The sequence below is a fragment of the Pteropus vampyrus genome, unplaced genomic scaffold (genome assembly GCF_000151845.1).
Source record: "Pteropus vampyrus isolate Shadow unplaced genomic scaffold, Pvam_2.0 Scaffold737, whole genome shotgun sequence".
Classification (NCBI taxonomy): Eukaryota; Metazoa; Chordata; class Mammalia; order Chiroptera; family Pteropodidae; genus Pteropus; species Pteropus vampyrus.
Window position 1 is genome coordinate 651,259 of NW_011889518.1, and position 12,858 is coordinate 664,116.

The window sequence follows — 12,858 nt, forward strand, 5'->3', positions numbered from 1 at the left end:
TTATAAGAATAATGCAAAGTTATTTATATTCTTAAAAATAAAAGTAGTACACAGCCCTCGTTTTGGCTTTTTTGTTTGTTTGTTTGTTCATTTGTTTGTTCATTTGTTATAGCCTCTATAGCATTTCTCTAATACTACTACTCCAGCTGTGGAGTTACTCTGCTTGAATAGTGTTGAAATTATCAACACTTTTACTTGCTAGTTTTTCACTGGAATAGACATGACTCCCTAAGCAATGGCTGGTTATAGCAGGAGGACCTCAGGATCTGTTAGAAACTTTCTGATGGTTATTGTAGTTGACACCACCAATACCCTCTAGTATGTTTATGGGCAAAGGAAATATGATGGTGGAATTCTTCTCTGTGGCTATAGTGGTTAAGGTTTGTAGGTAACGCAGTTGGAGGGCTATGGGGGACTCAGACAGCACCATGGAAGCTGACCTCATAGATTTAGAAGCATTCATTTCTCCTTCTGCTGCAAGGACCTAAAACAACAAAAATAAAACTGTTTAGAAATAAGTTTACAACTGTGGCTAGTGTTTTCTTTTTCTGGTGCATACTGATATCTTCTTCCCAGTCCCACTTTGCCATATCTATTCACTTATTCAGCAAGGACAAAAGTTTCACATCCTAATGTAATTAGAGAAATTTGAGGGGTCACAGGAAGTACGGAGGTAGTTTACAAAGTATGAGTCCCTAGATTTCAATTTCAAGCAAAATAAAATCATCATCTTTAACCTAAATGAATACAGAGCCATCCACCTCAGTAATACTCTGGAATCACTTTAGAGCTTCACTTCTGCTGCACTAGTTTTCAAAGAAGTCTGAAATTCAAGGTCTCCACCTGGCTTTTTTCTATTGACTTTATTTATCATAGGAGAGGTTTTCATTTCATTCTGTTGCCAACTTAGTCTCATTCTTACAAAGTAAGAATTGTTTCAAGTTTTCTCTTCTCTTGATTACAAATAGCAGCAAGTGCCAGTCTGAAAACACTCATTGGAAATCTCTTATGTACACTGTTTCTCTTCTAGTTCTCAGATAGTCCAAGCTGCCCCAACTGTGGGCACCCAGTGCCTGTGTAAGAAAGCATCCTCCAGTTTGTCATGGCTAAGTCCATTGCCTGGAAGCTGCTAGAGCTTAGCAGATAAACCAGAAATAGGTAAGGAATGAAGAGAAAACCTTCACTGGTTCACAATAAGATACCAAAGAAGGTACAAGAAAGACTTCTAATCTTAATTGGTTTCTGATACTTCAGGAAACCCATCCACACAGACATGAGGCTATAAATCCAACAGAGGAAAGAATACTGGAGGCCAGAGTATACTTACATTTTGTAACTCTATCCTGGATTGTAGTTAATCACCTCCGCCTTTTTCTAGAACACTTAACGTACTGGAATGATGATACTCAAAATAGAGGCAGCAAGTTGGCTATGTTGGAACCACCAGCTTTATAAAATGTGGGTTCTTTGGCCCACCCAAGACTGTATCACAGAATCTGAGATGGTGCTTAGGAACTGGTGTTTGCTTAGTTCAATTTTCTCTAGGAGACTCTAATGTGTCACCAAAGTTGGAACCCACATTTCCAAGCAACTAAGCAACTTGCTGAGTACTCCTTTGACATAAGACATGTACAAGATTCCTTGAGGTACACTAAGTTCCAAATTACCTTCTAATTCAAAGGGAAATTCTCAGGCAAACCTGTAGGAGAAAAAAACCCTTTTTCTTATCAAAAGAATTGACAGAGCCAGATCTGTCATCCAAGCTCTATGCTTGTCTGCTCCAAGGATAGGCAGCTTGTCCTCCAGTGTAAACACCGTAGCCCTTACCCTGGCCCTGGCTTCCCGAGTGGCCTCAGCTTCAGCTGCCATGGACCTCTGCAACAGCACAGGAATCCGGACATCTTTGATTTCCACTCGGGCCACCCAGATCCCCCAAAGCTCAGTGGCATCATCAAGTAAGGTCTGTTTCCAAATCAAGAGAAAAAAACGTTGACCATTAAAACAGTTATAGGATATGTATTTCAGATATGGTGTATATTTGAAAGAATAAAGTCCTCTACTTTTCTTCTTTTGTATTTTTAGTATTTGAATGAGACAATTTGGGAAGGCAGTAAGAGTTAGCATCCTTACTGTTCATTTCTTGAGATTGAAGTGAATCTCAGAAAGGATTCAGGAAGAAAACTTGATGGATCTTTTAGTGGGTGGCATCCCAGCAGGATTCACTCCAAAAACATCCTTAATAAAGTATAGTTTATCTACCTAGATTTGAACAAATATCCCAAATTTACTCATCACTGACATCAGGCAAGCAATAATGCATGAGCTTTTCAGACAGACCTGGATTTTGTCCTGGCTCTGCCATTTGCAGCTGCGAATCATTGGGCCAGTTACTCAACCTCTCTGATTCTCAGTTTTTCCACCAATAAAATTGCTAGGTTCAGTTTCAGGATTGTCATGAGGTTTAGAGATAATACATGTAAGATATCTACCAGTTCTTAATAATGACTCAATAAATATTTTTATTGGATCTTTCTGAAATACTATTTGTCTTGCTCTGTTTAACTTCTGTCTTGTGGCCAGTTTTAAACAGGTAGCAAGACATATTTTTAGAGCAGACATAGCCTAAAGTCAAAGATCTTCTTGTCCTTTGTAAAAGGTTAAAACCATTGAAGATATTTTGCTGGTTATCTGGAGGGGGAAGAGATGATAAAGAATGTCTTGAGAAATAGTGTGAGATCAAATGGATAGTTCCCCTCAAAGGGGAGGAGTCAGAACCCTCTGTGCTACAAAACGGCAAGTTACCTTTGCCTTTCCATGATCCCGGCAAAATGCAGGACATGGTGAGATCTCACAAGAAGCCAATGACCTAACTGTGGCCAAAGAAAAATATAATTTATCAAAAGCACAAGGATCTTACAAAAATGATATGGAGAGTTATTATGTGGAACCAATATTATCTCATAAAACCTTGGGGCCTTAGCTACCTTATGGACTGGAGATGCCAAGAAGGACCCAAATTGAATTTCCCCCCTAACTTACACTAGGGAGACTCAGAATAAAAATTTAATTTATTTAGGAAAATAGAGAAATGTGATTGTCTAAAAACTAGGGTGTGCAAGAAGTAGGATGGATACCTGTACATCTTCATCAATATTATCATTATGATATTGGTAGCATAATATAAGGTTTTCCTGAGATGACAAGCCTGTCCTATCTGAATTGAATCCTCTTCTAACTTTCACACTCCACTGAAATGTAGAAATATATGATGCCTAAAAAATAGAGATACTGCTGGAGTAATCTAGACTAAAAAATAAATCTGATCTCTAACCTTTTCAGAAAAAGCTAAAGCATGCAATGTTAATTCATAATTTTAAATCCCAAAGAAAATGTATATGGTGACCAATTTCAACAGAGTCCTTCTCCCACTCAGATATTTATATCTATACTTCCTGATTATTAAAAAAATGAAATCACAAGCAGAGCCCATCTGTTAAGATTAGCTGTGTGTGTGTCTACTTGTGTCTGTGTGTATACATGGGGGCACTTTGAACTGCTGATATTTGGTAATCACCAATAACTAAAATGAATGAATTAAAGAAGCAGGCTATTAATTCCCAGTATCTTTACCTGGATGCTGTGGGCAATCTCTTCTCGGCCAGTTAAGATTTGGGACAAAGTCTGTGTCCCTAAGACATTTCTCAGAGTGGTCTGAGCCAGCAGAAATGTGGCTTTGTGGACATCATTGACATTAGCCACTGCTGAGACAGCACTATAGATTCTATAATAGACGACTCCATCCACTTGTGTAGTCACAGAGTCTCTGGTGAGAATCTAGAAAGAAGAATGGGAAAATCACGTTTGTGACTTTCACAATGATCAACAAAGTGTCAACCAGCCTAAGAGCTCTCTCTTCCATAGGAAGTGTACCGAAAACTCATGCCAACAGTCCACCCCAAATCTGTCCTGGCTTAAATGTAATAACATCCTTCTTGATAACAAAATACTTGCACATGTGTGGTCTGTACCTAACCCTGTAAGTTCACCTTAAAGAAGTGTCACATCACATAGGCAGAGGCCTTGATTTGCTATGGTGAGAATAGGCACTTTCATTATAAAATGTCATAGTAGAACTGTTCTACCTTCTAAACAGAAGCAAAACACTTGTTTCCCTGATACCTGAAATCTTTTTGGTTTTCAGTTTTTGTCAAACTTGATGAAAAGTAATGCTTAGAAAACATAGATAGTGCCAGAATATAGACCTTGTTCTATCTTCAAATAAATCAAAATGAGTGATGTCAGATGCATGGCGGTGTGAGGGATTTCCCCTGAACTCTCCCCTTGAAATTACAAGCTGGAATCTACAATCCAAAAAATAACATTTAACCTGCACACAAGCATGTTTGAAAGATCTGTATATCAGAGTATCTGAAGGTAGGCCAACTGCACAAGACAGGAAAGAAACAAAGATATGTCCTGTGGAATGTAGCCCAGAGTGCCCTCCCTGTAGGACGAGGAGGAGGGGGAAATTACATGGTGGTTTTTCGCTCATTAAAGCCCTGAACAGTCTTGCCTGAATTATCATCGTATTCCACACAGCAGAGCCCAGTAATCAGGGCAGAGAGCGGGGCAGAGACCAAGCATGGGGAGGCGACAGCTGAATCTTAGTAACCACCATTGCCATGCAGAAAGCTGAGACATGGAGCCTGGCCACCTCTCAGAGCTTACCCTCCACTGTGTACCCTCCCAGAGCTACAACAGAGCTCCAGAAGAATTTGTGCAACCAAAACTGAAACATACACTGCATCCGGTCCCACAGAAATACAGAGTCTGAAGGTCAGATTACTGAATGAAAAACAGCCGCAACGGCTCTCTCCCAAACCTCCACCCATTGAGGCTGAATTGGAAAGAGACAGTAAAGCATTGCTTCTGACTGTTGGGACAGTACAAAGACTTCAGATCCTTTTAAGAGGCTCGGAACCTCATTGTCCTTCACTTTCTCCTGCAGGAGAGGAGACCTAGGACCGAAGCCATATGGTCACAAAGGAGACAAACACTTGTGCAGAGAATAAAGGTCATTTTTAACCTCATAGCAGAGATTCAGCAGGCATATGTAGTGCAGGACGCTTTGGCGCCACCAACTGGAAATCAAAAGAAAAATCTCTTCTAATCAACCTGCAAAAAAGAGATCACTATATAATAAATTTATTTTTTTTTAAAAAAAAGCAGATTAAATTCCTATTAATGCCTAGGCAAAGAAATAGTCCATCAAACAACCAAAGTAACAAAGAAGCTCAGAAAGGAAATGAAAAATCTCCAGAAAATAAATTTAAAGACTTAGTAATATATGTTTTAAATGATAGAGAATTCAAGTTTGCACTTCTGAAAACTCAACAAGATGCAATAAAGTTCTGATAAGCAGTTTAATAAGCTTAGAAACAAAATCAATGAACAACAAGAATACCAAGGAAATTGAAACTATAAAAAAGAACCGAATAAAACTTCTGGAGATGAAGAACTCACTAAAAGATATGAAAAACGAAATAGGAAGCTTAGGAACACAGAGCTGACCAGATGAAGGAAAGAATTAGTGATATCAAAGACAGAAATCTGGAAATGATACAAATGAAGAAAGAGAGAGACTTGAGAGTGAAAACAATTAAAGAACTCTACAAAAATTATCTGACACCAACAGAAAAAAAAAAAACAATAGAAGAGTAATGGGAATACCAGAGGAGAAGAAAGAAAGAAAACAGAGAGCTAATTCAAACAAATAACTGATGAGAATTACCCGAACCTGTCAAAAAAAAAAGAGAGAGAGAGAGAGAGGGAATCTTCAAATCCAAAAAACAAACAGAACATCTAATTATCTCAATCTAAAAAGGCCTTCTCAAGTCACAGTATATTAAAATGGTCAAAATCGATGACAAAAAAAAAAAATTTTCAAGGCAGCCAAGAGGGGAAAAAAATGGTCACTCATAAAGATTACTCCTTTAGATTATTATCAGAATTTCAAGAAGTAATTTTAAAAGCTAGGACAGAGTTAAATCAAATATTTGACAATTATATCTTTCAGAATGTTGAACACATGGAGCTGTGGCAATTCCTGAGTTTGTAACACAAGTGAATGTTGCCTTGGAAGCAAGCCTTAAATAAAAATGCTTTTGATGTGTTTGACGATAATCAATTTGTGGACATCTCAAAGAAGATCTATGATACAATTCATGATGTGAGATGTTCCGTATGATGATTCAGATAGCTCAAGTTAATAGCATTAGAGTGATGCCAGAAACATGGCAGAGTGAGAGACATCTCCAGATCTCTCCCCTTGAAACAACAACAAGCTAAACATCTAAAACTCAACAAAAAACACCCAAACTGCACACCAGCACATCGAAGCATAAGATCTATGCATAAGTACTACCACAAGCTAAAGAGAGACCTTTATATAATAAATCTTCTTTCTGGAAAAACAGCAGAATACACTTCCATTAATGCCCAGGCAGAGAAATAGTCCATTAAATACCATGAATAAATAAGGTGACAAGGCATGTCAGAAAGAAAGAGACAAATCTCCAGAAAATAAGCTTATAGACATAGAAATATGCAACTTAAATGACATAGACTTCGGAATAGTACTTCTGAAAGAACTCAATGAGATCTGAAATGACTCATATCAACAAATTCAGGAATTGAAAAAACAACTAGATGAGCAAAATGAGTTCTTTAGCAAGGAGACTGAAACCTTCAAATAGAGCCAAACAGAACTTCTGGATATAAAGAACATATTGTAAGAGTTGAAAAAAAAAAAAAAAAATAGGAAGCTTGGAAAATAAAGTGGACCAAATGGAGGAAAGGATCAGTGATATCAAAGACAGAAATCTAGAAATAAATCAGAAGGAATAAGACAGAAACCGAAAAATGAAAAATAATGAAAGAGAAATACAAGAACTAGCTGATACCATCAGGAGAGGAAACATAAGGATAATGGGCATTCTCGAAGGGAAGGAAAAGGAGCAGGGATTAGAAAGCATTTTCAGACAAAATATTGACGAGAATTTCCCAAATCTAAGGAATGAACTGGAGCTTAGAATTCAAGAAGTCAACAAAATACCCAATTATCTCAACCCAAAAAGGCCATCTCCAAGACACATTGTATTAAAATTATCAAAAATCAGTGACAAAGACAGAATTCTCAGGGCAGGCAGGGAAAAGAAGAGGGTAATTTATAAAGGAAAACCTATTAGATTATCATTGGACTTCTCAGCATAAACCTTACAATCCAGAAAGGAGTGGAAACCAATATTCAAACTATTAAGCGAAAGGAACTACCAACCAAGAACAATGTATCCAGCTAAGCACTTCTTTAGCTATGAAGGAGAAATAAAGACCTTTCCAGATATGCAAAAATTGAGGGAATTCTCTAGTACTACTCATGCATACAGGAAATACTGAAAGGGGTCAGGTCACCTAAAACAATATGAAAAAAAAGAAAACATAATTAGGAATAAGGTGACTAGCAAGCAGTCAGATAGAAGCAGAAGAGTGCAACTCTTATTAAGAACAGGATAGTAATGAACGTTCAGCATATATAGGAACAAATTGAGACAACAATGACTGAAAAGGGGAAGATTCATAGATCCAAATTTACAAAGAGGAATAGAGATAAGGCACACACAGAAGAAAATGGACGACTGTATATGTATTACTATCCTTTACATATTAATAATGGTAAAGACACCAAAGATTCAGAACTAAAGTATGTAACATAAAACAAGAAGGACCAGAGGAAAAACCCACAAAAGACAACCAAAATAAAGAAAACAGAAACACAAGGACAAAGAAGCAATGGAAACATCAAGCTACTAGAAAGCAAAAAATAAAATGGCTTTAAGTTGACCTCATATTTTAATAATCATCCTAAATTTAAATGGACTGAACAAACCAATAAAAAGATACAGACTTGAAGATTGGATCAAAAAACAAAACCTAACCATATGCTGCCTCCAAGAGACACATCTCAGCTCTAAAGACAAATATAGACTCAAGTGAAAGGGTGGAAAATGATATTTCAAGCAAATGGCATTCAGAGAAAAGTGGGAGTAGTGGTACTAATATCAGACAAAGTAGACTTCAAAATAAAAAAGGTACTGAGGGACACTTCATAATGATAAAGGGAATCATGCACCAAGAAGACATAACACTTATTAATATCCATGCTCTCAATCAGGGAGCCCCAACATATATAAAGCAATTACTAACAGAACTAAAGGAAGAAACAGACAAAAACACTATCGTAGTAAGAGACCTAAATACCTCACTGTCAGATATGCACAGATCATTCCAACAGAAAATCAATAAGGAAATAACATCCTTAAATGACACATTAGACTAACTGGACATAATTGTCATTTACAGAGCCTTTCAACCCAAAACAGCTGCTTATACATTCATCTCTAGTGCACATGAAACATTCTCAAGGATTGACCACATACTCGAACACGGAGATAGTCTCAACAAATATAAGAGAGTTAAAATCATACCAACCATATTTTCTGATCGTAATGCCTTGAAATTAGAGATCAATTGCAAAAAGAAAGCAGGAAGAACCACAAATACATGGAGGTTAAATAACATGCTACTTAAGAATAACTGGGTCAGAGAAGAAATAAAAAGAGAGATCAAAGATACATAGAAAAGAATAATAGCGATAGTACAACATATCAAAACTTTTGGGACAGGTCAAAAGTGGTCATAAGAGGAAAGTTCATATCATTACAGGCCTATCTCCGAAATCAAGAATGAGCCCAAATAAACAACCTAGCATTTCATGTTAAAAAAAAAACAGAAAAGGAAAAACAAATGAAGCTTAAATTTAGCAGACAGAAAGAAATCATCAAAATTAGAGCAGAAATAAATGAAATTGGAAAAAAAAAAACAATAGACAAAATAAATGCAACAAACAGCTGGTTCTTTAGAAAGTTAATAAAATTGACAAACCCCTGGCTATACGCACTAAAGAAAAAAAGAAAAGACACAAATAAAATCAGGAATGAAAGAGGGGAAAGGATGACAGACATCACACAAATACAAAGGATCATACAAGAATACTATGAAAAAGTATATAACGCCAAATTTAATAACCTAGAAGAAATGGACCAGTACTTAGAATAATACAACCTTCCTAGACTGAATCAAGAAGAACTGGAAAATCTAAATAGATCGATCAGCAGTATAGAAATTGAAACAATCATCAAAAACTTACCAAAAATTAAGAATCCAGGACCAGATGGCTTCACCAGTGAATTCTACCAAACATTCAAAGAAGATTTATACCTATTCTCAAACTCTTCCAAAAAATCAAAGAGAAGGCAATACTTCCCAACACATTTTATAAGTCCAATATTACCCTGATACCAAAACCTGGTAAAGATAACACAAAACTGAAAACTGCAGACCAATATCTCTCATGAACACAGATGCAAAAATCCTAAATAAGATACTAGCATTTCGAATATGGCAACATATAGAAAATATTATACACCGTGATCAAGTGAGCTTCATTCCAGGGGCACAGGGATGGTTCAAAATACACATATCGATTAATATGATACACCACATAAACAAATTAAAAAATAAGAATCATATGATCTTATCAATAGATGCAGAAAAAGCCTTCGACAAGATACAGCATCCATTTATGATCAATACATTTAACAAAATTGGTATAGAAGGAAAGTACCTTAATATGATAAAGGCCATATATCACAAACCCTCAGCCAACATTATACTGAATGGTAAAAAACTAAAAAAAGAAAGCAGGAAGAACCACAAATACATGGAGGTTAAATAACATGCTACTTAAGCATGTTATTTAAGATCAGGAACAAGGCAAGGCTATCCACTATCGCCACTGTTGTTAATATAACATTGGAGGTCTTAGCGAGTGCAATCAGGAAAGAGAATGATATAAAAGGCATCCAGATATGAAATGAAGAAGTCAAACTGTCACTATTTGTGGATGACATAATTCTCCATATAGAAAACCCTAAAGACTCCACAAGAACACTACTAGAAACAATAAGCAAATACAGAAAATTTTCTGGATAAAAAATCAATGTTCAAAAATCCATAGCGTTTATATACTCTAATAATGAAATGTCAGGAAAAGAATTAGAAAAAATAATTCCTTTTGCAATTGCAACAAAAAGAATAAAATACCTAAGAATAAATCTAATAAAACATATGAAAAATCTATATAATAAAAATATAAGACCAAAATAAATAAAGAAGATACAAAGAAATGGAAAGATATTCTGTGATCTTGGGTTGGAAGAATCGACATAGTTAAAATGATCCTATTACCTAAAGCATTACACAGATTTAATGCAATCCCTATCAAAATCCCATCGGCATTTTTTAAAGAAATAGAACAAAAAATCATCAGATTTCTATGGAAACACAAAAGACCCTGAATCTCCAAAGCCATCCTGCAGAAAAAGAATGAGGCTGGAGTTATCACTCTGCCCAACTACAAAATTATAGTACAAAGTGACAATAATCAAAATGGCATGGTATTGGCAAGAAAATAGACACATAGACCAGTGGAACAGAATTGAGAGTCCAGAAATAAACCCATATTTTTATGGGCAAAAAATTTCGAGAAAAAATATACAATGGAGAAAGGAAAGCCTCTTCAATAACTGATGCTGGGAAAACTGGAGAGCCACCTGCAAAAGAATGAAATTAGACTTTTGTCTATCATCACACACCAAAATTAACTCAAAATGGATGAATTAAGGACTTGAATATAAGACCTGAAACAATAAAATGCATAGAAGAAAACATAGGAACTAAACTCAAGGAACTTGGACTTAATTTTGAATTATTTGAATTTGACCTCAAAAGCAAGGGAAGTAAAAGCTAAAATAAATGAATGGGACTACATCAAACTAAAATCTTCTGCTCTGTAAAAGAAATCATCAACAAGGTAGAGACAATCATCCAAATGTGAAAATATTTTCGCAAGCAATGCTTCCGATAAGGGCCTAATATTCAAAATATACAAAGAACTCATACGACTCAATAACAACAACAACAAAAAAAAAAAACGATCCAATCAACAAGTGAGCGGAGGACCTGAACAGATTCTTCTCCCTAGAGGATATACAAATGGCCAACAAATATTTGAAAAGATGTTCAACATCACTAGCTATTAGGGAAATGCAAATCAAAACCACAATGAGATATCATCTCACATCTGTTAGAATAGCTATTATCAACAGAACAAGTAATAACAAGTGTTGGAGAGGATGTGGAGAAAAAGGAACCCTCATACACTGCTGGTGGGACTGCAAATTGGTACAGCCACTCTGGTAAACAGTATGGACGTTCCTCAAAAAACTAAGAATTGATCTACCATATATGATCCAGCAATCCCACTACTGAGTATTTACCCCAAAGACTTGAAAACTCATATTCAAAAAGATATTTGCACATTGATGTTCATAGCAACATTATTCGCAGTGGCCAGGACATAGAAGCAACCGAAGTGTCCTACGATAGATGATTGACTAAAGAAGCTATAGTACATATATACAATGGAATATTGTATTAGTGTTTTTAGCCATAAGAAGAGATGAAATACTGCCCTTTGCTACAACGTGGATGGATCTCGAGATAATCATGCTATGTGAAATAAGCCAGACAGAAAAAGTTGAAAATCACATGATATCACTTATATGTAGGATATAAACCTAAAAGCACCAAATGAACAGGACAAACAAATAGAGACTCATGGACATGGACTATAGACTATAGACTGGTGGTTACCAGAGAATAGCGGGAAGGAGGGAGGTAGATGGAGTAAAAAGGGTTAAATATGTAGTGACATAGTGTAAATATATATATCTCTTACTATTAAAGTGTACTGCTGAAACTTATTGGTTTTCATTAACCAATGTTACCATAAAAAAAATTACATTTTATTAATTAAAAAATATATGTTTAACAATTGAGATAGAGAAAATACCAGCCTAGAATATATCCTAGAATAATATATCCAGCAAAGTTCTCCTTTAGATATGAAGGAACAAAGATCCTCTCAGACATACAAAAGCTGAGGAATTTTCCACTGCAAGGCCTGCATTACAGGAAATAATGTAGAAGGTTATTCGACCTGAATCAAAAGAACAAAAAAATACAATGCTATGAGTAAATTGAGTAACAGGCAGAAAGAGGTAATTGCAACTCTTATTAAGGATAGAGTTTATAAACTTAAATATTACATAATGGTTAAGGGTCAAAAAAACGTTTTAAAGAAAAGGAGAAATAGCTACTGCAACTCAGAAATGAACTCACAACATAAATAGAAATAATTTGAGACAACAAAAACAGAAAGGAGGAGTAAGTGTCTGAATCTGCAAAGGGAATGGAGATGAAACACATGCCGTTTTAAAAGGACCACTGCGTATATGAAACTTTCTTTTATATAAAATTAATGGTAATCACACACAAGATATCCAGAACTGAGACACATAACATAAAACAAGAGGAAACAAAGGGAAAAGTCATAGAATACCACCAATTTAAAATAACAGACAGAAACCATGGAGACATCAAGCTACCAGAAAACAGAAGATAAAATGGTTATAGAAAAACCTCATATTTCCATAATTATCCTAATGTAAATGACTGAACTCACCAATTAAAAGGCATAGAGTAGCAGATTGTATCGAAAAAAAAAACAATTATATGCTGCCTTCAAAAGACGTATCTCAGCTATAAGAACTAACATACACTTAAAGTGAAAGAATGGAAAATGACACTATAAGCAAATGTCATCTGGAGAAAAGTAGA

At 35.7% G+C, this 12,858-nt stretch overlaps 1 protein-coding gene across 1 annotated transcript in view; it reads right to left on the reverse strand.

Annotated features, from left to right (window-relative positions):
• Nucleotides 1-259: 259 nt before the first annotated feature.
• Nucleotides 260-12,858, reverse strand: part of STOML3 (stomatin like 3) — a 35,298-nt gene continuing 22,699 nt past the window's right edge. The window contains exons 5-7 of the mRNA XM_011385560.2: nucleotides 3,631-3,834; nucleotides 1,828-1,962; nucleotides 260-484 (exon numbers count right to left, since the gene is read on the reverse strand). Of these exons, the coding sequence (XP_011383862.1) occupies nucleotides 260-484; nucleotides 1,828-1,962; nucleotides 3,631-3,834 (564 nt within the window). The remainder of the gene's footprint in view (nucleotides 485-1,827; nucleotides 1,963-3,630; nucleotides 3,835-12,858) is intronic.